Consider the following 25,105-nt stretch of genomic DNA (forward strand, 5'->3'; position numbering starts at 1 on the left):
AGGGAATGGATAGGAGATAATGAGGCCGCAAAATAGATGCCAGGATGGTGTGCTGTCGCCCAGGTGCTAGCTGCTGCAGAATATTCTCAACAGGAGGGGTGAGCAGGTCATTGTGCACATTGGCATCAATGTCATACTGTAGATGGAAAGAGGGCAGAGGTCCTGCGCAGTAAGTATAGGGAGTTGGGTAGAGGCTGAAGAGTAGGCCTCCAAGGTAGTAATCTCTGGATTACACTGTGCCACCTCATCCAAATCAGGGCAGGAATGGGATGATAGTACAGATGAATCAGTGGCTGAGGAAGTGGTGCCGTGGTCAAGGTTTCATTGGATCATTGGGATCTCTTCTAAAGAAGGTATGATCTGGTCAATAAGGACCAGGTTACACCTGAACACCTGGACCAATATCCTTGCAGGCTGGTTTACTGGTGCTTTTGGTGAGGGCTTAAACTAATTTGGTAGGGGGATTGGAACTAAAATGATAGAGCTATTGATGGGGTGGTTGATATACAAATAGATGCCATGTGTAGTGAGATGGTGAGGAAACACAGATAGATGATAGGGCAAAATAGCAGTCAGTGGGATGAGCTGATGTGTAACATGGCAAAATCAGAGTGAGGAATACAGGACTGAAGGTGTTATATTTGAATGTATGCAGTATATAGAATAAGATAGATGATCTTGTAGCGCAGCTGGAGATAGGCAGTTACGATGTGGGCATCTCTACGTCATGGCTGAAGAAAGATCATAGTTGGGAGCTTAACATCCAAGGACACACCTTGTATCGAAAGGACAGACAGATAAGCAGAGGGGGTTGTGTGGCTCTGCTGATTAAAAAATGAAAACAAATCTTTAGAAAGAGGTGACATAGGATCAGAAAATGTAGAATCCTTGTGGGTAAAGTAAAGAAACTACAAGGATAAAAAGACCCTGATGGGAGTTATATACAGGCCTCTGAAAATAGCCAGGATACTGGGTACAAATTACAATGGGAGATAGAAAAGGCATGTAATAAAAGCAATGTTATGATAGTCATAGAGGAGTTCACCATGAAGGTAGACTGAGAAAATCAGGGCGGTACTGGATGCCAAGAGATGGAATTTGTACAATGCCTATGAGCTGGCTTTTTAGAGCAGTTTGTGGTGAGCCCACTAGGGAAAAGACAAACCTGGATTGAAAAGACAAATCTGTAATGAACCAGATTTGATTAGAGAGCTTAAGATAAAGGCAGTGATCATAATATGATAGAATTCATCCTGCAGTTTGAGAGGGAGAAGATAAAGTCAGATGTATCAGTATTACAGTGGAGAAAAAGGAATTACAGAGGCATGAGAGAGGAGCTGGCCGAAGTTAGTTGGAGGGGGACACTTGCAGGGATGATGGCAGAACAGCAATTGCAGGAGGTTCGGGGCAATTCAGAAGGCACAGGCTAGATACATCTCAAAGATGATGAAGTATTCAAAAGAGAGGATGAGACAACCGTGACTTACAAGGGAAAAGTAATATTAGCATTCATTTCCAGGGGACAAGAATATAAGAACAAGGGCAGTGAGGTAGTGGTGGGTGCTGGTGGCAAAATGTTTGTTGCTCATTAAGCATCCTACAAAATAGTGTTTTAGATTGATTTGGATGCAGTTTGATAGGGTGTCTAACTGGAGACTGAAATGTTTACTTCGTTTTGTTTCCCCACAAATAGTGAACTTTTTTGTTTAACCCCTTGTTATTTGTCAGCTCAGACAACCCTGTCAAGTTCATCCAATTCCTTACCTTTTTAATATGTTGTTTCTGAATTGGTTACATTGTTGAAAACTTTATTGTGCATTGTGTTTCCATGACTCTTTAAACCTTCGTGTGTTATATGCTGTATCACAGTTTTATTTTGGTATTCCAGACTTCTGTCAAATTGTTTGAGCTTGAACCCTTGAGCTTATTAACTGCAGAGGGTATCTACATTTGCAGCAGCACAGTGCATCCTAGCTACCTCCAGGGATAATCAACATAAGTTTAAGAAGCTTGCGTACATGTTAGGGGAGCCTGGATTTAGATGCACAAAATTGATCACAACTAATTAAAACTGGTCAACTTGTTAATTAAAAAGTGCTAGTAAGCCACCTAATGTTTGCCCAACTGGAGCTGCCTTGTCCATTGGAATAAGCACAGGAGATTCTGCAGATGCTGGAAATCTTAAGTAATACACTCAAAATGCTGGAAGAACTCAGCAGGTCAGGCAGCATCTATGGAGAGGAATAAACCATCCACTTTACTGATCGAGAACTTTCAGTGGGACATCACGAATCTGATGAAGTGTCTCAGCCTGAAACGTCGACTGTTTAATTCCTTCCATAGATGCTGCCTGTCTTGTGCTGAGTTTTTCCAGCATTTTGTGAAGATTCTGAAGTTTATGAATCACAGTTGGTTATTTCATCAACAACCATTCCATAGTGTTCTGTTAAACCATCTAAAACAGCTACCAAATTCCAGACTGTTTCAGACAATTTTTCCATCGTGTGCACGAAGGCACTTCACTCCTGATTTACTGCTTTCCTTTGTCCTTTAATGCACCTATTCTCAAGCCCTCCTGCATCCCCACTCACCCGCAATGAAGTTGGTCATTTAGACATGTACCAAACAAGGTTCAGGTTTGGCCCAACTCTAAGTGGACAATAGGAACAACTTGCAGATACTTGAGCAGTGGAATTTTCTGAAAGACACAAATAGAGAATGAGGGTACCTGCCACTTTAGGGAAGCAGCATGGATTTCATCTACTGGAAATGAGGAGCTTTATCGGTAGATTGTTCCTTTTTAAAGTAATTGTGATAGATGCTGAAACTTGGATAGTTCAGTACATTTCTATAAATGGTGTTGAGTTACTGAACTGGCTGGAAGGAATTACCAAGTTTTGGTTTCTTTATCACTGTATGATGAGCATCTAGCTGCAATGGAAGGTAGATATGTGTAATAAACCGTACTTTATAGTCACCACTTTAATGTTACAACTAACTTAAACAGACATGCCATGAGGTGTTTAATTATGGAGTTTTTTGTGTGTTCTGGCAAAGAACAATGTGGTCAGTATCAACTGTTGCCTGATTATCCTTCCTGGAATATTTTTCTATGTTAAATTTACTATATAAATGCCAACTGTTGTTGTTGAGTACTCCCAACAATGCTACTTATGGATTTATAGAATTCTGATCTAATGACAATGAAGAAGATAAGTCACTTGGAGGTGACTTGCTCTGTTAATATGACTGCCTTGCCCTGTCTTGGTGGTTGTCCATTGGCTCCGATGTACTCCTGAAGGAAGTTCAAAGATTTGCTGCATGCTGTAAATGGCTGCTAGTGAATTCACAGTTCGCCACTGATGGATGGGGAATATTGTGGGTGCAGCATGGATTTTGATTAGGTCTGCCTTTCTCAAGCATCTTCAAACATGCAGTGGTATGAATTCTGTTGGCCTTATGGTAGCAGTGGAAATATGGCAGGACAACTAGAGGTTACTATGGTCTATTGTATACATTCTCTGATATTGAATGGAATCATTTGGACTATGGTCTGGTAGCCTGGATATTTGTGTCCCACATCTGGTTAAGTTTCTAATAAAGTCAATTGTAGGAGCATTTATGGTTATAGGAACTATAGCCATAACAATAGGAAGTCACAGCATAAAGCTTGTGAGGTACGGCCATCCATTTGTCAGCCCAAGACCTCAATGTTTCCATGTGATGTCATGTGCTGCTTCATCACCAGTCATGGAAAAGAATATTTCAGAGTTACTGTATCATGAAGAGTCTCGTCCCTGATCTTGTCAAAATCACTGATTGAATAGATGAAAATAGTTAAGCCAGGGAAACTGTTGTGCAGCAAGGATTTGTGCTTGTAATGGTTGCCTTACACTGGTCATTATCTTTGCTTCACTGCTGCAGTCAGAAATCCCAATCTGCTTTAAGGGGGTGACAGTCATACCAGTGCCCTGGAAGAGCAGGGTGAGCTTCATCAACAGGCTTCGTCCAGTTGCACTCATATAACCATATAACAATTACAGCAAGGAAATAGGCCATCTCGGCCCTTCTAGGCCATGCCAAATGCTTACTCTCACTTAGTCCCACCTACCTGCACCCAGCCCATAACTCTCCATTCCTTTCCTGTCCATATACCTATCCAATTTTTTTTTTAAATGACAAAATCGAACCTGCCTCTACCACTTCTACCGGAAGCTTGTTCCACACAGCTACCACTCTCTGAGTAAAGAAGTTCCCCCTCGTGTTACCCCTAAACTTTTGCCCCTTAACTTTCAACTCATGTCCTCTTGTTCGAATCTCCCCTACTCTCAATGGAAAAAGCCTATCCACATCAACTCTATCTATCCCCCTCATCATTTTAAATACCTCTATCAAGTCCCCCCTCAACCTTCTACATTCCAAAGAATAAAGACCTAACTTATAACCATATAACAATCACAGCACGGAAACAGGCCATTCCGGCCCTCCTAGTCCGTGCCGAACTCTTAATCTCACCTAGTCCCACCTACCCGCACTCAGCCCATAACCCTCCACTCCTTTCCTATCCATATACCTATCCAATTTTACCTTAAATGACACAACTGAACTGGCCTCTACTACTTCTACAGGAAGCTCATTCCACACAGCTATCACTCTCTGAGTAAAGAAATACCCCCTCGTGTTTCCCTTAAACTTTTGCCCCCTAACTCTCAAATCATGTCCTCTCGTTTGAATCTCCCCTACTCTCAATGGAAACAGCCTATTCACGTCAACTCTATCTATCCCTCTCAACATTTTAAATACCTCGATCAAATCCCCCCTCAACCTTCTACGCTCCAATGAATAGAGACCTAACTTGTTCAACCTTTCTCTGTAACTTAGGTGCTGAAACCCAGGTAACATTCTAGTAAACTTCCTCTGTACTCTCCCTATTTTGTTGACATCTTTCCTATAATTCGGTGACCAGAACTGTACACAATACTTCAAATTTGGCCTCACCAATATCTATTGTGATGAAGTGCTCTGGGAGGTTGGTCATGGCCAGAATCAACTCCTGCCTAAGCAAGGACCTAGACCTGTTGCAATATGCCTATCGCCACATTAGGTCTACAGCGGGTGCAATCTCACTGGCCTTGGATCACCTCGATAACAGCAGTATCTACATCAGGCTGCTCTTTATTGATGCAACACACACAAAATGCTGGAGGAGCTCAGCAGGTCTGGCAGCATCTATGGAAAAAAGTACAATGATTTTTCGGGCCATAGCCCTTTGGCAGGACCCCGTGTGTGTTGCTTGGATTTCCAGCATCTGCAGATTTTCTCTTGTTTGCTATTTATTGATTGCATCTTGGCATTCAACACAATTGCACCCTCAGTTCTAATCAACAAGCTCCAAAACCTGGGCCTCTGTACCTCCTCTTCAACTGGATCCCTGACTTCCTCATCAGGAGATCACATCAGTGCAGATCAGAAATAACATCCCCTTCTCACCGGCAACCAACACTGGTCCACCTCAAGGATGTATGCTTAGCTCACTCCTTTACTCTTTCTACGTCTTTGTGGCTAGGCACAGCTCAAACACCATCTATAAATATGCCAATGACATTTCTATTGTTTGCAGAATTTCAGAAGGTCACAAGGAGGCGTGATGGAGTGAGAAGTATCAGCTGACTGAGTGGTGTTGTAATAACAATAGACAATAGACAATAGGTGCAGAAGTAGACCATTCGGCCCTTCGAGCCTGCACCGCCATTCTGAGATCATGGCTGATCTCAACCTTGCACTCAATGTCAGTAAGATCAAGGAACTGATTGTGGACTTCGGGAAGGTGAAGTTGAGAGAACACACACTAGAGAATGAGTTCTCTAGTCCTCATTGAGGGATCAGCAGTGGAAAGGGTGAGCAGTTTCAAGTTCCTTGGCGCCAACATCTCTGAGGATCTATCTTGGGCCCAATATACTGATGCAATTACAAAGAAGGCATGACAGCAGCTATATTTCATTAGGGACTTGAGGAGACTTGGTATGTCACCAAATACTCTCACAGGTTTCTACTGATCTACCAGGGAGATTATTCCAACTGGTTGCATCACCATCTGATATGGTGGGACCTCTGCGCAGGGTCGGAAAAAGCTGCAGAAAGATGTCCCAACATCGAGGACATCTTCAAAAGGCGATACCTCAAAAAGGAGACATCCATCATTTTGATAACACCCATTACCCAAGACATGCTCTTTTTTCATTGCTACCATCAGGGAGGAGGTACAGGAGCCTGAAGTCACGCAATCAGCATTTCAGGAACAGCTTCTTCCCCTCCACATTCGGATTTCTGAATGGACAGCAAACCCATGAAACTACCTCACTATTTTTCTCTTATTTTCCTACTTATTTAATTGTGTGTGTGTGTGTGCGCGCACACGCGCATGTGTATGTGTGTTTATATTTGTAATATACACAGTGGCATGCAAAAGTTTGGGCACCCCTGGTGAAAATTTCTGTTACTGTGAATAGCTAAGTAAGTAAAAGGTGACCTGATTTCCAAAAGGCATAAAGTTAAAGATGACACATTTCTTTAATATTTTAAACATGGTTACTTTTTTATCTCCATCTTTTACAGTTTCAAAGAAACAAAAAAGGAAAAGGGCCCGAAGCAAAAGTTTGGGCAACCTGCATGGTCAGTACTTAGTAACACCCCCTTTAGCAAGCATCACAGCTTGTAAACGCTTTCTGTAGCCTGCTAAGAGTCTTTCAATTCTTGTTTGGGGGATTTTCGCCCATTCTTCCTTGCAAAAGGCTTCTAGTTCTGTGGGATTCTTGGGCCATCTTGCAAGCACAGCTCTTTTGAGGTCTATCCACAGATTTTCGATGATGTTTAGGTCGGGGGACTGTGAGGGCCATGGCAAAACTTTCAGCTTGCACCTCTTGAGGTAGTCCATTGTAAATTTTGAGGTGTGTTTAGGATCATTATCCTGTTGTAGAAACCATCCTCTTTTCATCTTCAGATTTTTTACAGACAGTGTGATGTTTGCTTCCAGGATTTGCTGGTATTTAATTGAATTCATTCTTCCCTCTACCAGTGAAATGTTCCCTGTGCCAGTGGCTGCAACACAGGCCCAAAGCACGATAGGTCCACCCCCGTGCTTAACAGTTGGAGAAGTGTTCTTTTCATGAAATTCTGCACCCTTTTTTCTCCAAACATACCTTTGCTCATTGCGGCCAAGGAGTTCTATTTTAACTTCATCAGTCCACAGGACTTGTTTCTAAAATGCATTAGGCTTGTTTAGATGTTCCTTTGCAAGTTTCTGACACTGAAATTTGTGGTGAGGACGCAGGAACGGTTTTCTTCTGATGACTCTTCCATGAGGGTCATATTTGTGCAGGTGTCGCTGCACAGTAGAACAGTGCACCACCACTCCAGAGTCTGCTAAATCTTTCTGAAGGTCTTCTGCAGTCAAACGAGGGTTTTGATTTGCTTTTCTAGCAATCCTACCAGCAGTTCTCTCAGAAAGTTTTCTTGGTCCTCCAGACCTCAATTTGATCTCCACCGTTCCTGTTAACTGCCATTTCTTAATTACATTACAAACTGAGGAAATGGCTACCTGAAAACTCTTTGCCATCTTCTTATAGCCTTCTCTTGCTTTGTGTGCATCATTTATTTTAATTTTCAGAGTGCTAGGCAGCTGCTTAGAGGAGCCCATGGCTGCTGATTGTTGGGACAGGTTTGTGGAGTCAGGGTATTTATAAAGCTTTGAAATTTGCATCACCTGGCCTTTCCTAACAATGACTGTGAACAAGCCATAGCCCTAACAAGCTAATTAAGGTCTGAGACCTTGGCAAAAGTTATCTGAGAGCTCAAATCTCTTGGGGTGCCCAAACTTTTGCATGGTGCTCCTTTCCTTTTTTCACTCTAAAATTGTATAAAACAAAAATAATACACTAATCTTGCTTAAAATGTTGAAAAGAATGTTTCATCTTTAACTTAATGACTTTTGGAGATCAGTTCATCTTCTGCTCACTTAGCTATTCACAGTAACAGAAATGTTGACCGGGGTGCCCAAACCTTTGCAAGCCACTGTATATTTGTGGTTTGTATTACGATGTATTCCAATCTGCTGCTGCCACAAGGTAAGACATTTCACGACATATTCCAGTGATATTCAACCAGATTCTGATTTTCCTCTTGTGCGTGGGATCATCTGTTTAATGTATTCCAAAGTTTCCCAGCCGTAGGAGAGGGGTAGGAAAAGCTGGATTGACTGGTTAGGTGCCTCTTCGAACACTGCCTGTAGGCCAGGTGGGGCAGGAATAGTTACCCCACCCTCCCCCAGGCGTATCTTTTGTACAGACTTCTGACCCTGAACTCGTTCACACCTTGCCCTCCATCCTACCAAGAAGCAAACTACTGTCTCAGATGTTTCTGCGTCTCTTGTGATTTCCTGACATCCTACAACCCGACATTGCCCACCCTCCTTGAACTAGAGACATCCATATGAGTAAACCACTGTGCTCTGTCCTTTTATTCTCTCCTTACTGCTACACGCAAGCTCCCAGCAGCACTCACTGATCTTTTCCAGTTGTCAGTGATTGACTCCAGGGTTCTTTGGCCTTTCATGGACATTCATACTTGATAGAACATAGAAAACCTACAGCACAGTACAGGCTCTTTGGCCCACAATGCTGTGCTAAACATAATACTTACTTTAGAAATTACGTAGGGTTACCCATAGCTCTCTGTTTTTCTAAACCCCCATGTACCTATCCAAGAGTCTCTTAAAAGATCCTATCAGATCTTCTGCACTTTCCATCATGATGTGTGATGCATGTTTATGGTGTTAAATTAAGGAGTGGCTTATTGAATAATATCCACTTTGCATTGGGAAATAAGGAGAAATAGGGAACACAATGGACTGCCCCTCTCTACACCACAAGCGTCTGTTCTTTTCACATTGTGTGTTGAACTTATCGTAAAGGAAGTGGTGCATTATTGCTAAAAACATCTGAAACTTCCTTTAACTCAGCACTTGGAGCTTGAGTGAAAAATACAGCAGTGAATGCTTTGTTTTAGACAATATTTGGCAATTAAAGGTATGATGGTCTTTAAATATTCAGTAAATTTAAGAATGCCCTTTTTTTTCTACCATTATCTGTGCATCATTAGCATTGCTCTAATCCAGAAGCACGTATTCTTTTTGAAGTTTATTGCTTAATTTGGAAAATGCTGTTTTATATGATTTAAGTTTGAACTTTTTGGTCTGGTCTAGCCATTAATTTTGATAGTTGTAGTTTCAACTCTTGTAAGTTTTTAAGTAATTTGGGAATGTGTATTTATGTTTGTGCTATTTTTAGAATACCTTGGTCAACACTTATCTCCTGAGGGCTGTGCTTATAAGAAAGTTGAATTGCAGCTTTCAATGTGCAAAATAATCACTTCAAATTTCCTCAAGACCACATGATTTTTACATGGAATGCAGGCAGCTGACTCACAGTTGCTTCCAGCCCTACCAGATATGTCACAAAATAGAAGAGGGGTTTCCCAGCTACACATTTCCAGACTTGGCATCGATCAAGTAGCTGGACACCAGGTTACATACAAAAAAATAAAAGCCAAAATTGTGATCTCTGGTTTGGGACCACAGAGTACTGGAGGGCCCAGGAAAATACGCTAAGCTTTATGGGAAAAGAGGCCACTCAGAAGGGAAAATTGTACCTGTTGGCCATTTCTCTCCCCTACTCTGCAGCCCAACCCCCAAAAAGTTTCTTCCCAGCTACTCCCTCCTACCCACAAAGCCCGGGAAAATCAGTGTATTTGATCACTTTAACATTACTCAACCTCTCCTTGTCTTGAACCTCATGGAGCCAAAGAACCGTAGCTGAAACTTATCCAGTAGAGGAAATAGACTGAATATTTTGGTTCAAATTAAAACGTATCTAAGTTATTGTGTACTCAGATAAAAATTTGTTTGAGTGGGATTTAGGACCTGTTGGAAAATACAAAATCTGAAAAGACTGTAGTGATGCACCTGGTCAGTCCAAAAATTCATACATTGTTATATTTATGCAGGTTCCTCAGTATTTCCACAAGCATTCTGATCAGATGTTGATTCCATCCTTTAAGCATGGAGGAGATATCAGTGCATTATGGAGGATAAATCCCTAGGCCCTTACCTAGTGCACTTTTGGTCCTTTAGGAAGGCAGATGAGAAGGGGTAGCAGTTAGTGTAATCCTGTTACAGGTCAAGGTGTCAGAGTTCAGAGTTCAATTCCAGTGTCCTCTGTAAGGAAGCTTGTACCTTCTTCCCCTGTGCGTGTGTTTCCTCCAGGTGCTTGGGTTTCCTCCCACAGTCCAAAGGCAAAGAGTTTGCATCCCCTTGCCTTGAGTCACTGCTTTAATGATGCTCTTGGCATCATGAATAAATGTTTTTATCACATGGTACTTAAATGTCATCTGGTACATGATCATTTGACATGCATGTACATTTCAGTTATAAATTTTTCTCAAGCTACAGGTTTGCTGAGTTTTACTCACTGATATTGGACTTACACGCCAGTCAAAATTACTGTTATTTTTTTCCCAAAATGTTACCACTTGCTTCAATTACTGTCTTTCTTTTCACCCCTCTTTGTTCAGCTGTACCAAGCTGAACTGTGCGTGAAGACAGGAATGTATTATCACTATGTCAGAGTAAAACCCCTGGTAGAGTGTGGTGTGTTAAACAAAAAGTTAGCTAATTTATGATACACTATAGATCTGTTAGAACCTTAAAATACTTGTTTCTTCAAGGCACTTTTTAATAAAGGTGCACATCCCTCTACCCCTCCACTAGAAACAATCAAATATACTATTTATTGTTTGGTGCTATTGACCTCACGCAGAACTGTAGTGGCTAGATAGCAAAGATCCATGTTAATTTTTTAACAGTACCTTTCACTGTCGTACGAGCACCTGTATGTTTTAAATTGGAGTAATTGTTGAGTCCTGCTGATAGAAGCAGTGAAATTGTGGTTACTCCTTTTCCACATGGATGGATGCATTGGACTGGTTGTAGAACAATTTCAAGATCATAATGGTATCTTGGGTATTATGGTTCTACACTGTGGGCAGAACCTTCCCCCCAAATATTTTATCATTATTGTGTTGACCAAAATTTTGACAGCAGCCTTTACACTGAAGATTCCAATGTGTGCAACATAAGCTCTTTAAAATGCTTTTCAGGATAATCATTGATGGGCCAATTTAGTGAGTTGAGAATTCAAACATACAAATCCAAATATGCAATAAAGGAAAAATTGTAAAAATTCATCTGGAAATCTATTCTAGGTGCAGTTGTAGATCTGCTATAGTACCACATCTTACTGTGCAACCTCAGTGGCTGTAAATATAATATACGGTACTCAAATATCAAAGTAAATTTATAATCGAAGTATGTATGCATATGTTGCCATATACTCCCCTGAGATTTATATTTCTTATCCAGGCATTTAGTGGAAAACAGAAAAACAGTATAATTTTGTAAAAAAAAAAAACTACACACAGACGCTGGCAGACAACCAGTGTATAGAAGAAGACACGGTGTCAAGTAACAATAACACTGAGAACGTGAATTGTAAAGAATCACTGAAAGTAAGTCTGTAAGTCGTAGAATTCATTCTGAGTAGTATTGAAAGAAGTTATCTGTGCTGGTTCAGGAGCCTAATGGTTGGAGAGTAATATCTATTCCTAAGGGTCCTGTACCTCCTACTTGATGGTGGTAGCGAGAAGATGACATGGCAAAGATGGTGGGGACATTTAATAGATGCTGCTTTCTTGTGGCTGTGCTCCATGTGAATGTATTTAATGGTGGGGAAGACTTTGCCTATGATAGACTAGGCTAAATCCACAACTTTCTAAAGCCTTTTTCATTCTTGGGCATCGGTGTTCCCATGCCATACCATGATCCAACCAATTTGGATACTCTCCACAGTGCATCTGTAGAGGTTTGTCAAAGATTTTGGTGACATGCCAAATCCACGTGAACTTCTAAGGAAGTAGAGGTGCCTGGTCCCAGGACAGATCATCTCATTTGTTAATTCCAAGGAATTTAAAGCTACTGACCCTCTCCAACTCTGTTTCCCTAATGAGGACTGGCTCATGAACCTCTAGCTTCTTCCTTCTGTAATCAAGAATCAGTTCTTTGGTTTTGCTGACATTGAGTGAGAGGTTGGTGTTATGTTTTATTTGGGGAAGCGGGCCTATTTTCACTTCAACAAAGCATTGTAAATTTTAAATGAACTTCTGGATGTTGTGCAGTTAATTACAAAACTTGACACTGGCATACAGTCTCTGCCCAACATTCTACAAGATGATTACATTGAGTAAAACTATCTAAATTAATCTATCAGTTAAATAGAGATACAAGGTTTGTGCAGTTCTAAGTATTTTGCAATCTGATTCGGTTCATTAATTTCCACACTCCACTGCTGAAATAGTATCAGAAGGTGAGACACTTTTCTCAGAAAAGAGAATGAAAACTATCTGATTCTAATGAAGTTCTTTGTTACTGTATATAGCAGTCTGGCATGAACTACTGCTCTCCCACTGACTGGGCAGGTACAGCCCAGGGCAGGGACCAGCAGTACTTCTCCATCAATTTTCTTCAGCCAGTGGAAACAGGTCATGTACAAAGCACTCGTTGGCCTAGATTTTCATTCATTGATAAAGTTCACAGCTCAGTGAACTTTCTGTTGCTTTTTGAACTGGAAAATGGTTCTTAGAGATAAGTTTGAGCACAGTGTGGCTCTTCATCAGATTCATTGCATCATGAACAAGGTTTCTCTTCAACAATATAGCAGACTAAAAAAATCTGCTTTAACATTTCCTGTGCATCTAATGTGTATGTAAAAAGTATGTGCCACATGTTCCGCAGGGATCTGTTCTGAGACCCCTCCTCTTTGTGATATTTATAAGTAACCTGGATGAGGAGGTAGAAGGATAGGTTAGTAAGTTTGCTGATGACGCAAAGGTTGGGGATGTTGTGGCTAGTCTGGAGGGCTGTCAGAGATTGCAGCAGGACATTGATAGGATGCAGAACTAGGCTGAAAAGTGGCAGATGGAGATCAACCCTGATAAGTGTGAAGTGGTTCATTTCAGTAGGTCAAATTTGAAGACAGAATATAATATTAATGGTAAGACTCTGGCTGTGATGAGGATCAAAGAGATCTTGGGGTCTGTGTCCATAGGACACTCAAAGTTGCTGCACAGGTTGACGTTGTTGTTAAGAAGGCGTATGGTGTATTGGCCTTCATCAGCCATGGGACTGAGTTCGAGAGCCATGAGGTAAAGTTACAGCAGTACAAGACCTTAGACTCACATGGAGTATAGTTCTGGTCACCTCACTACAGGAAGGATGTGGATGTGAATAATATAGAGCAGGGGTGTCAAACTCATTTTAGGTCATGGGCCGGATTGAGCAAAATGCAGCTTCATGCGGGCCAGATCAGTCGGACGCGTGCGAATGCAGCTTTCGTTGCCTCCGTTTTTTCAGCCTGCTCTCATGTGTCTCAGTCTCTGCTATAACTACAAAGTGTTTCACTTTACAAATTCCGTTTCTTATGAAGAAGACTGCCGAGCAAGACTGCCGAATAAACACTAAAAACCCTGAAAACCTGGTACCTGAATAAACTCAGCATTAGCCATATCATACGCCATAGGCGCTTCGATTACTGGGGCCAGCTTTAATAGTAATTAGATATTATCTCGCGGGCCAAAGATAATTCCACCGCGGGCCGGATTTGGCCCGCGGGCCTTGAGTTTGACATATATGATATAGAGAGTTTGCAGAGGAGATTTACAAGGACGTTGCCTGGATTGGGTAGCATGCCTTATGAGAATAGGTTGAGTGAACTCAGCCTTTTCTCCTTGGAGCAACGGAAGATGGATGGTGACCTGATAAAGGTGTATAAGATACTAAGAGGCATTGATCGTGTGAATAGCCAGAGGCTTTTTCCCAGTGCTGAGACGGCTAACACAAGTGGGCATAGTTCCAATATGCTTGGAAGTAGGGATAGGGGGTTTCACACAGAGAGTGGTGTGTGGAATGCACTGCTAGTGACAGTGGTAGTGGCTGATGCAATAGGGTCTTTTAAGGTACATGGAGCTTAGAAAGACAGAGGGCTATGCGGTAGGGAAACTCTAGGCAGTTTCTAGTGATCGGCACAACATTGTGGACCGTAATGTGCTGAAGATTTCTATGTTGTATGTTCATATTCTTCATTGCCATATGTAGTGAATACTTCAAAGAGGTTAAGGTGTAGTGAAACCTGTGAACAGTAAATCCTCATAAGTGGAGATGCCAGTAGTTTCCCTTCAATTTAATCTAGAATGTGCTTTGTGCCGACACTCTTAATATGGTTCCTGTCACAAAATCTGAGGGTGTTGGTGAATGAGTACTTGAACACCTGTGCTGATCAACTGGCTGAAGTGTTTACAGATGTACTTAACTTCCTCTTCGACAGTCTGAGGTACCCACCTGCTTCGAGCAGGCTTCAATTATGCCAGTGCCCACAAAGAACATGGTGACCCTCCTCAATGACTACCATCCAGAACAGCACATCCATTGTGAAGAAGTGTTTTGAAAGATCGGTGATGAAACGTGTCAATTCCTGTGTGAGAAGTGACTTGGATCCATTCTAATTTGCCTGATGTCACAATAGGTCAACAGTGGATACTATTTCATTGACTCTTCATTCAACCCTTAACCATCTGGACAGTGAAGATGCATACATCACGATACACTTTATTGATTATAGCTCTGAATTCAAAACTATCGTCTCCTCAGAACTAATCAATAAGCTCCAAGACTTAGGACTCAATGCCTCCTTGTGTCCTCGATTTCTCTACTTACAGATCCCAGTCAGTTCAGATTGACAACAAAATCTCCTCCACAATCATCGTCAGCAGAGGTGCACCATAAGGCCGTGTTCTCTGCTCACTTTATATTTATGACTGTGGGGCCAAGTACAGCTCCGTGCCATATTTAAGTTTGCTGATGACACTAATGTTGGCCAAATTAAGGGTGGTGACAAATCAGCATATAGGAGGGGGATTGAAATCCTATCTGAGTGATGCTCCAGCAACAACCTCTCACTCAACATCAGCAAAACCACAGAGCTGATTATTGACTACAGGACGAGGACACTGGAGGTCCATAAGCCAGTCCTCATCAGGCATCAGAAGTAGAGAGGGTCAGCAACTTTAAATTCCTCAGCATTATCATTTCAGAGGATTTGTCCTGGGTCCGGTACACAAGTGCCATTACAAAAAAGGCACGGCAACACCTATATTTTCTTAGAAGTTTGAGACGATTTGGCATGTCATCTAAAACTGTGACAAGCTTTAGCAGATACTTGTGGCGAGGATGCTGACTGGTTGCATCTTAGGACAACACAAAAACAGGCCATTTAGCCCACGGTGCTGTGCTGAGCCAGCTAAAAAGCAAATCAAGTACACCCAAGTACTAATCCTTCCTACCTACGCAATGTTTCTTCGCATTGTCACCACCAGGAAGGAGGTACAGAAACCTGAAGGCACACAGTCAACGTTTCAGGAACAGCTTCTTCCCCTCTGCCATCCAATTTCTAAATGGGCCTAGAACCCATGAACACTACCTCACTACTTTTTAAAATATTTATCTGTTTTTGCACCACTTATCTCAACTATTTTAATACACATTTGTGTACTTGCTGCGTTTCAGTTTTTTTCTATATTTATCATTGTGCTGCTGCTGCAAAGTTAACAAATTTCTCAACATACGCTGGTGATATTAAACCTGATTCTGATATCCCTTCATCTTCCTTGCACCCATGTGCCTATCCAAACATCTCTTAAAAGTTTCTAATGTAGTTGCCTCTTCCACCATACCAGACACCATTCCAGATATTCACCACTTTGAGTAAAAAGCTTATCCCTCATATCCTCCTTGAATACACCTTCAGTGTATGCCCTCGGGTATTAACATATGGGAAATGTATACTCTCTGTCTGCTCTAGCACTGTCTGGTATGGAAACGACTATGCCTTTGAAATGAAAAGTAGCAGATACAGCCCAGTCCATTGCAGTCCAAGCCCCTCCCACTGTTGAGCACATCTACAAGGACCACTGCCACAAGAAGGAACCATTCATCATCAGGGACCCCCACCACCCAGGCCATACACTCGTCTCACTGCTGCCATCAGGAAGGAGGGACAGGAGCCTCAGGTCCCTCGCCATCAGGTTCCTGAACCAAAATGCATAACTTCACTTACTCCAATACCAAACTGTTTCCACGACTATGGATTCACTTTGAAGGACTCTACAGCTCACGTTCTCAATATTTATTACCTATTTATCATATTTTGTAAATGGTGATGGAACCAGCTGAAATTTGGTGGTCTCTTGAATAACATAAGTTATGACAGTAAAGGTTGTAAGTGGGCAATGATGAATGAAATTCAGGAAGCTTTTTAACGAATTGTATGTTGGAAATGTGAGCTACAAGAATGGAATAGCTGAACATCTGAAACTGATGAATTTGGCATTACATCCTGAATACTGCATTCTACCTTCTGAAAGGTGTGAGACTGTTTCTTGACGTTTCGTTGACCTTTGTCAGAAAAGTTCAGGAGGTTAGAGACAGAAAAGGTCAAAGTAGGAGTGTGCAAGGAGAATGAAAGTGATGAGCAACTGGAAGTTCAGGGGATCACCCTTGTAGACTGAACAAAGGTATTCCAAAAGTGGTCAAGTAATCAGTCTTTGGTTTAACATTGTGAGCACTGGATTCAGCATGCTAATCTGCAGAAAGTACAAGTAAATTGCTGCTTTGTGTGGAAGACATTTTTGTGCCACTAGATGATGGCAAAAGCGGATTTAAAGTGTTTCAGCTCCTGCAGTTAGATACAAAGGTGCCCTATGAAGGGGAATGGCTTTCAGTAAGATGGAAGTATTGACCAGGAAGTTGAAATGGTGAAGGGAGATGGGAGGGGGAGATGTACATCATGAACACTGGTAAGGTCAAATGGGAGAAGGGGGCCCATAGGTGGTGATGGTGGAGGGGGGACCAGTGTAGAATGAAACTGAAGCTGGTTGGGTTGAGTTGTTCTCTGATCTTGGCGACCCATTTACAAATGTTCCGTCACAATACAAGGAGACATCATCATCATTCTCATTCTATCTCCTCATATGGTGACGAAACGTTTGTAAATGGATTGCCAAGGTCAGAGAACAACTCAACCCAACCATCAACCACCCAAGCTACACGTTTTCTGAGTTACTTGAAACTGTTGCTGTTGGTAGCCCTGATATACCCAAATCACAAACCAAATTACATTTCTCTGTATGGATTCTTTGCTAAATTTTGAGTTATTTTGTATGTTTGTTACTTATATTGTTTTCCTCATTCACACCAGATTCACATACAGTACTTCTCACTGAGAAAGTACATGTTAAACAGACGTTTAAGTTGAGCCTCCCCTAATGTAGCCTTTCTTGTTAATATGCACCTCCTTCCGCCAGCAGTGTATCCTCACCAGAAGTACAACAAGCTGAGTTTAAGACGATTAAAACGGAGGAGCAGAAGTAAGCCACGTGGCTCTTTTGAGCCTGAGACCACATTCAGTTTTATGCCCAATCATGGGCTCTCCTGCCTGGTCATCATAGTTTTGCACCCACCACCTCCAGCACTTTTTGGCAGCCAGCAGTACCCAGACAATGTTGGCTGACTGCAGTCACAGTACACACTGCGCATGCACAAAGCACACTGTTACTGCCAGGCTTGCCATTAGAAAGGCCAAGAGTACAAATTAATGAACCCGTTGCCTAGATGCTGCCCTGGTGTGCATTGGGCCTATAAATTCCTCTATACAGAATCTCTCTGTAGAGCTTCATTTACGGGTGTTACAAGGGTGTGGAAGAGATTATTTTTAACCAATAGGCATCCTGATAATGCAAAAAAAGACTGCTAAGAATATCAGCCATTTGCAAGTGATCAGGAGATCGGATGCATTTTCTGCTTGAGACCTTCCATTACAATATTACAATATTTTAGCAAAATGACATTTAAAGAAAGGGAAGTTACTATGCTGCAAAACAGCACTGATAGAATAAGGAACTTGATGCACAGCCATAATTATGTTGCACGTAGCTTGCTAGTCCCTTGCCAAATTTTACTGCAGTTAACACCAAAAGTTTGCAGTGTTTCCTGAATATGTTGTGTCATTGGGAGAAAGAAAAATAGGAAGTTGATCTTGGTGACAACTGATACTTACATTGTCAGTAGATTATAACTTGGAAGTTGGACTGGATACCATGAATATTCAGTGAAACTCACAAAGTTGGTGCTGATTGTATAAAAGGTAAATGTTTTTGATTGCCTTGAGGGATTTATTTTAGAGTAACTTTAATATTGGCTGTCTTGGGGCTTCACTCATGGGTGTTACACAGTTAAGCTAATAGTTTGAAGGTTTACAGCGAATCCTTTGCCCTGCAGATGAAGTAGCTTGCAGGCTGTAGTGTTGTTGAGGGTGGCTGAGGGTGTTGGGGGGATGTGGGAATAGGTTCATTCACCCTCCAGATTTGCCTGGCACATTTAGTCTTTCACATGCTATTTGTACGATGATTATTGTGATGGATATGACATTACCGGTAATTTCCTCTTGGTTACATTCTCTTGGCGACTTGAGCAAGAACTAAGAACTTTGGAGTGTGTGTTAAGTGCTTCTTGTGAATGTTAACTGTCTTGTGAAGAGTAATGATGTCCACAGAGTGAGCCTTTGTGCGGTATCCTTACGAGGAAAGTAATGCAGTTTGAGTTTTAAAATAACAGCAGAAGATGTTGTAAATACACAAGGGTCAGGCAGAGAAACAGCCAATGCTTCTGGTTGGAGACCCTTCAACAGAACTCTGTGACCCCGTTGTCAGCTTTTTTTGTACAGAGCGCAGTGGGTTGAGATGTGCATTAGGATGGATGTTGTTAGATGTGTGTCTGGTGCTGCAAAAATGTCAGGTTCACTCATGAGAATCTTGACCAGGAGTGCCCAGTCCAATTTTGCAGTGGTGAATTCTCTCCAGTGAATGATTGTTACCAAGATGTATTCAACGGAAAATTGATAATGAATGACAGATTTCTGAAATATAAAAAGCAGCCCAACAGTATCAAATTTCCAGGCAGGAGAATCTATTGGCACGGATTTGTACTGATAAGAAGTCTGAGAAGAGATGATCCATTGAGTTTTCCAGTCACATAGAGTTTCAGTGAGAAATTGGGATTGTTGATACTCTGTCGTTTTGGACTCGGAGCTCCAAAATTACATCCATGATGTGCGAGTGCATTTGTAGGGCGACTGGGGGAAATGGCACCAGGCACACATGAATGAATGTATTAGCAGCAAAGCAGCAAACCTTCGTCAAAGGAAAGCCTTAACATCAACCACTGTGCGGTAGTAATTTGTTCTGGCACTGGAACAGGAGGAACAATTGTAACAAGGCTACATGAAGAATAGGAGTGGGAACTGAATGTAGCCATTCAAAACATAATCAGAAAGGAAGAAGTGAGATACAGTATAGGTCCTTCCCAGGTTATGACAGGTTCCTGTGAACTGCTGTGACCTGAACAGTTTGCAAATTGAAAATGTAGCTTCCCATCAACATATTTATATTAAAACATAGTATAGTTGTGGTTAAACCAGGGGATTAACTCAAGGAACTTGGATTTCTCTGCTGTGCCCTAAGTACCCACCTGCAGCCCACAGCAGCCTGCAAATCCATCCTGCTGGTCTTCCGAACATTCATCTATATATACAGGTTGTGCATATGTCAAAGGTTTTTAAGCTGGGGAGGATCTATAAGAAACTTTATGAATTATATGGAACTTAATAGCAATAGAGGAAATTAACACAAGTGCATTAAGAAAAAAACAGTAGCTTTATGAATTGAAATGAAAGGTTTAATCATTATTTTCAGATTCTGGCGTCATTACCAGCTCTTATTGCACACCCTTAACTGTCTTGAAATGAATTGCTCTGCTAGTTTACTTAATTGGTGGGTCCGGAGTCAAATATGGGAAGACAGATTTTCTCCCCTGAGCAGTTCTAAAAAGAATCTGATAACTTTGTGGCAACCATTGTGAATGGTTTCTGATTGAATTTAAATTCTACATTTCCAATTGTGGGATTTGAGCTGGCTTCTGTGGAATTTTAAGCGAGTTTCTGCAAAACAGCAGTAACTCAGTCAGGTCTCGTTTAAGTAACAATAGAGTGCTCCATATTGTTTGTGGTCCACAGGAGTTTTGACCAACATCAAATCAGTGGCATCCAGTGTGTTGTACGTGCCATTTGATACCATTTCTTATGTTCAGGTTCCTCTCTACTTCAGCACATCAGACATGAGTAGACTCTGAAACAGACTTCAGAAGGCTCATATTAAGTCCATGATTAACTTTTGCAAATGATCTTTTAAATTTGTATTGCTTTTCATGTTACACAGAAGTTTTGTTACGTTGCTCCAGTGTTTCAAGCTGCAAGCCCTAAATATAAAATAGTTGTGGATAAATCTGCTGTGGAATTTGCACAGTGGAGGACTTCCACAGAGCTTAGCTAAAACAAAACTGGATTTAAAAAAAGACTGGGTGGAAGAGAATGGAAGACTTGCTTTACTCACATTCAGAATTTTATTTCCTACTTCACTGAAGACAAAATAATTAAGGCAAGGTGAAAAGAACTGCATAAGAGTTAGAAGCCATGCCTATGGAACATCTTTCACAACATGATAACGTTTCTGAAGAACTTTCTAAGTGTTTTCTTAGTTGTAATGTAGGGACCATGAGCACCATAATTTGAGCACAACAATCTAGTTAATGGTCTGATAATGTGTTCCATGTATTAGTTGAAGATTAAGTGTTTTTCTGGGTAGCAGGAGATTTTTCCCTGTTCTTTCTCAAATAGCACCATAGGATTTCATTTTGACGCAAATTTGAAAAGGCATTAGTGGTCCTCATTTTGTGGTCTTCTCTGAAAAATGCAGCCCCAAAGTGCAGCTCTTTTGAGTTGGAGATCTGCTTGAGCATAAAATCAAAACCTCCCTGTACTATAACCAATGTAAAATTGAATCAGTCTCAACACTTTTAGCACCATTTTCATGCTGGAGCGAGGGCATTTGCAGAAATATGAAAAGAACAAGACTTTCTAGGCTGTTCAGGCAGTTGACAAAGAACAGAGAACATTATTGTAATACTAAGCAAATCTTTCTGCTAGAAGTAGGTCAGGATGGAATTATTGACAAAAGTGCTAGAAATTATTTTTCCTCAGGCAATAATTCTTTCTAAGCAATACACACAAAATGTTGGAGGAACTCAGCAAGTCAGGCAGTATATATTCAAAAGAACAAACAGTCAAGTTCAAATTCAAGTTTAATTGTCATTCAAGCATACATGAATGCCCATGAAGTCGGTCAAACGAAACAGTTTTTCTCCTGGGCCTTAGGTGCAAAACACAGTACCAACAGTCACACACAACACAAGGCACACGTTAAGCTAGCAAGCATATACAAGATTCATAAAATATGGTCACACAGAAAAATATAGTCCAGGACCCTGAGTCCATGAATGTTGCAGAAATCTGAATTTGAACACTGTTGTCTTCTTCCGAGCAGCACCGACTCTAGTTTGCACACCGTGACCCATCGTGTCCGGTGAACAGCACCGACTCTAGCTTGCACACCGTGACCCATCGTGTCCGGTGAACAGCACCGACTCTAGCTTGCACACCGTGACCCATCGTGTCCGGTGAACAGCACCGACTCTAGCTTGCACACCGTGACCCATCGTGTCCGGTGAGCAGCACCGACTCTAGCTTGCACACCGTGACCCATCGTGTCCGGTGAGCAGCACCGACTCTAGCTTGCACACCGTGACCCATCGTGTCCGGTGAACAGCACCGACTCTAGCTTGCACACCGTGACCCATCGTGTCCGGTGAGCAGCACCGACTCTAGCTTGCACACCGTGACCCATCGTGTCCGGTGAGCAGCACCGACTCTAGCTTGCACACCGTGACCCATCGTGTCCGGTGAGCAGCACCGACTCTAGCTTGCACACCGTGACCCATCGTGTCCGGTGAACAGCACCGACTCCGCCTCTCTCCTGGGCGGCTGTAAATGGGCGACACCACGCCTTGAGGACCGGTTCTCACTACCACTGAGACCACACTGAAGTCTGCCAGTAAATCAGTGAATCGAACTTGCAGTGTTCCATGTTAACAGTGTCCAATAGGGTCTTGCGATCGCAAGAAAAGTGACGAGGATGATCACTCGCTGTTAGACTGAATGCAGCCTTTCACCCTCTGCCTCTGTCGCAAGCAGCAGTGCCTCTAACTTCCACCCAGCCCTCAAATTCACTTGGTCCATCTCGGACACTTCTCTCCCCTTACTCGATCTCTCGGTCTCCATCTCTGGAGACAGACTGTCCACTGACGTCTTCTATAAACCCACTGACTCTCATAACTACCTCGACTATACCTCTTCCCACCCTGCTAAATGCAAAAATGCTATTCCCTATTCCCAGTTCCTCAGTCTCCGCTGCATCTGCTCCCAGGATGAGGCTTTCCATTCCAGGACATCTCAAATGTCCTCTTTCTTTCAGGATTGTGGTTTCCCTTCTGCCGTCATCAATGATGCCCTCACCTGAATCTCCTCCATTTCCCTCACTTCGGCCCTCACCCCATCCTCCCGTCACCACACCAAGGACCAAGTTCCCCTTGTCCTCACCTACCACCTCACCAGCCTCCGGATCCAGCATATTATCCTCCGCAACTTCCGCCGCCTTCAGGACCCCACCACTAAGCACATCTTTCCCTCTCTACCCCTCTCTGCTTTCTACAGGGATCGTTTGCTCTGTGGTCTACACGTCCCTTCTCACAGATCTCCCACTTATCCCTGCAAGCACAAGTTCTACACCTGTCCCTACACCTCCTCTCTTACCACCATTCAGGGCCCCAAACTGTCCTTCCAGGTGAGACAACACTTCACTTCTGAGTCTGTTGAGGTCATCTATTGCATCTGGTGCTCCCAGTGTGGCCTCCTCTACATCGTCGAGACCCGACACAGATTGGGGGACCGCTTCGTCAAGCACCTCCGCTCCGTCCGCCGCAACAGACAGGATCTCCCAGTTGCCACCCACTTCAGCTCAGCTTCACATTCCCATTCGGATATGGCCAATCATGGCCTCTACTGCCATGATGAAGCCAAACTCAGGTTGGAGGAACAACATCTCATATACCGTCTGGGTAGTCTCCAGCCCCTTGGCATGAATGATGAATTCTCCAACTTCTGGTAATTCCCTCCCTCTCCCTTCCCCCATCCCAGTTTCACTCTGCCTCCTCCTCCAGATCCATATCACCTCTCTCATGATTCTGCCTTCTTCTACTACACATAGTGCTTTCCCCTTACATTCCTTCTTCACCTTTCCTGCCTATCCCCTCCCCCACCCCTTGATCTTTCCCCGATTGGTTTTTCACCTGGCACCTACCAGCCTTCTCCTTCCCACCCTCCCCCCACCTTCTTTATATGGCCCCTGCCCCCTCCCTCTTCAGTCCTGATGAAGGGTCTGGGCCCGAAACGTTGACTGCTCATTTCCACGGATGCTGCCCGACCTGCTGAGTTCCTCCAGCTTGTTGTACGTGTTGCTTTGACCCCAGCATCTGCAGTGTACTTTGTGTTTGTGCTGTCCAGCAGGATAGCAATCGTTAAAAAAATGTGTTTTAAAAAGGCCAATAACCCCTTCAGCTGACCCTGTAGAAGCCACTGCGATCGAACGCATCGCCATCTTCCCAGAAATCAGTGTTTCGGCTCAAGAACCTTCTTCAGGATACAGCCAGACCTGCTGACTTCCTCCAGTATTTTACGTGTGTTGCTTTGGATTTCCAGCATTGGCAGCATTTCCTGTATTGGTAATTCTTTCTAGTTCTATTATTATTTGCTCCTGTCAGTATAGTGGTACTGTATTCACAAGACTAATCCCTGAGGGAAGCTTGCCTCAGCAATTCAAGATTAATGTCATAAAGCTCATTGCCTATATTTTTCAAAAGCTTTCTATGATTTATATCCAAGTATTTTGTAATGATGTGATGCAGCTTTGTCCACTTGCTGCATCAGGAAATAAGTGAGAATGTAGGAGGTCAGAGACCCAATCGTTTCAATCCTGGCATCAATCCTGCTCTGTATTTGACCTCTGAAGGGGTACAAGTGTAGCAGAGACTCCTACCTCCTCTCTCCTCACAATCTCCCTTCTCCCTCTGGAGAACAGTATCTGACATGAGTAAATGAAGTGCAGGGTGTTGTACGGTGGTACAGGGAACCAAGGCTAAGGTAGGGTAAAATGAGTCATTTTCTTGTCTAACAGACATGGGCTCTGAAATTAGGCTGGGTGGCTAGTTTCTGAAGACAGTTGATGATTTACAAATGACCTTAATTGCAAATTACAGTTGTTCAGTTTTAATATGGCCGACGCACAGAGCTGTAACAGCGTGTTTGAGAAGCACAGTGGAGTAACTATCAGCGACACTGCCTTCATGCTTCAGAAGCCTAGGTGCAATTCTGGCCTCGGTGCTGACAGTGCAGAGTTTATATGTTCCCCCTGCAGCCACGGGTTGCTCCAGTTTCTACCCCCCCCCCCCCCATCATCCCAGTGATGTGAAGGTCAGGAAGCTAATTGCTCACAGTAAATTGCCTCCTGTGTGGGTGAGTGGTAGAATCTGAGAGGAAGCTGATGAGAATATGGAAATAATTTAGAAAGAAATTAATGTAGGATTATTATAAATGGGCTATTGATGGTTGCCATGGATTTAGTGTACTGAAAGATCTCTTTCCATGATGAATGGTCTCTAATGTGCCAGCTGGTGATAGTGTGTAATTGTTGATGGTGGTACTCGTGGAATGGTGATTTGATGCCAGTCTTCCTAAGCGTGTCTTCTAGTAGTGATAACTTCCCTAAGCATCCATGTAGCCGTGCTGACATCCCTAAGCTCATCTTGCAGCAGTATTAACTTCCCTAAGCATGTCTTGTAGCAATAGTAACTTCCCTAAGCTTGCAGCAGTAGTAGCTTGGT

The 25,105-nt window shown here is 42.6% G+C and overlaps 1 protein-coding gene across 8 annotated transcripts in view; it reads left to right on the plus strand.

Moving 5' to 3' along the window:
* The window catches only part of LOC140734758 (FYVE, RhoGEF and PH domain-containing protein 4-like), a 258,362-nt gene that overhangs the window by 127,139 nt on the left and 106,118 nt on the right, over positions 1 to 25,105 (plus strand). Inside the window, exon 1 of one of the 8 annotated variants that reach the window (XM_073059204.1) lies at positions 9,012 to 9,083. The exons of 6 other annotated variants lie outside the window; for them this stretch is intronic. In XM_073059204.1, coding sequence (XP_072915305.1) covers positions 9,050 to 9,083 — 34 coding nt within the window. In that variant the 5' untranslated portion in view covers positions 9,012 to 9,049. Of the gene's footprint in view, positions 1 to 9,011; positions 9,084 to 18,247; positions 18,363 to 25,105 lie in introns of those variants that run through there. One more of the 8 variants, XM_073059209.1, reaches the window with a different exon arrangement.

The sequence above is a fragment of the Hemitrygon akajei genome, chromosome 10 (assembly GCF_048418815.1).
Source record: "Hemitrygon akajei chromosome 10, sHemAka1.3, whole genome shotgun sequence".
In the NCBI taxonomy this organism is placed as follows: Eukaryota; Metazoa; Chordata; class Chondrichthyes; order Myliobatiformes; family Dasyatidae; genus Hemitrygon; species Hemitrygon akajei.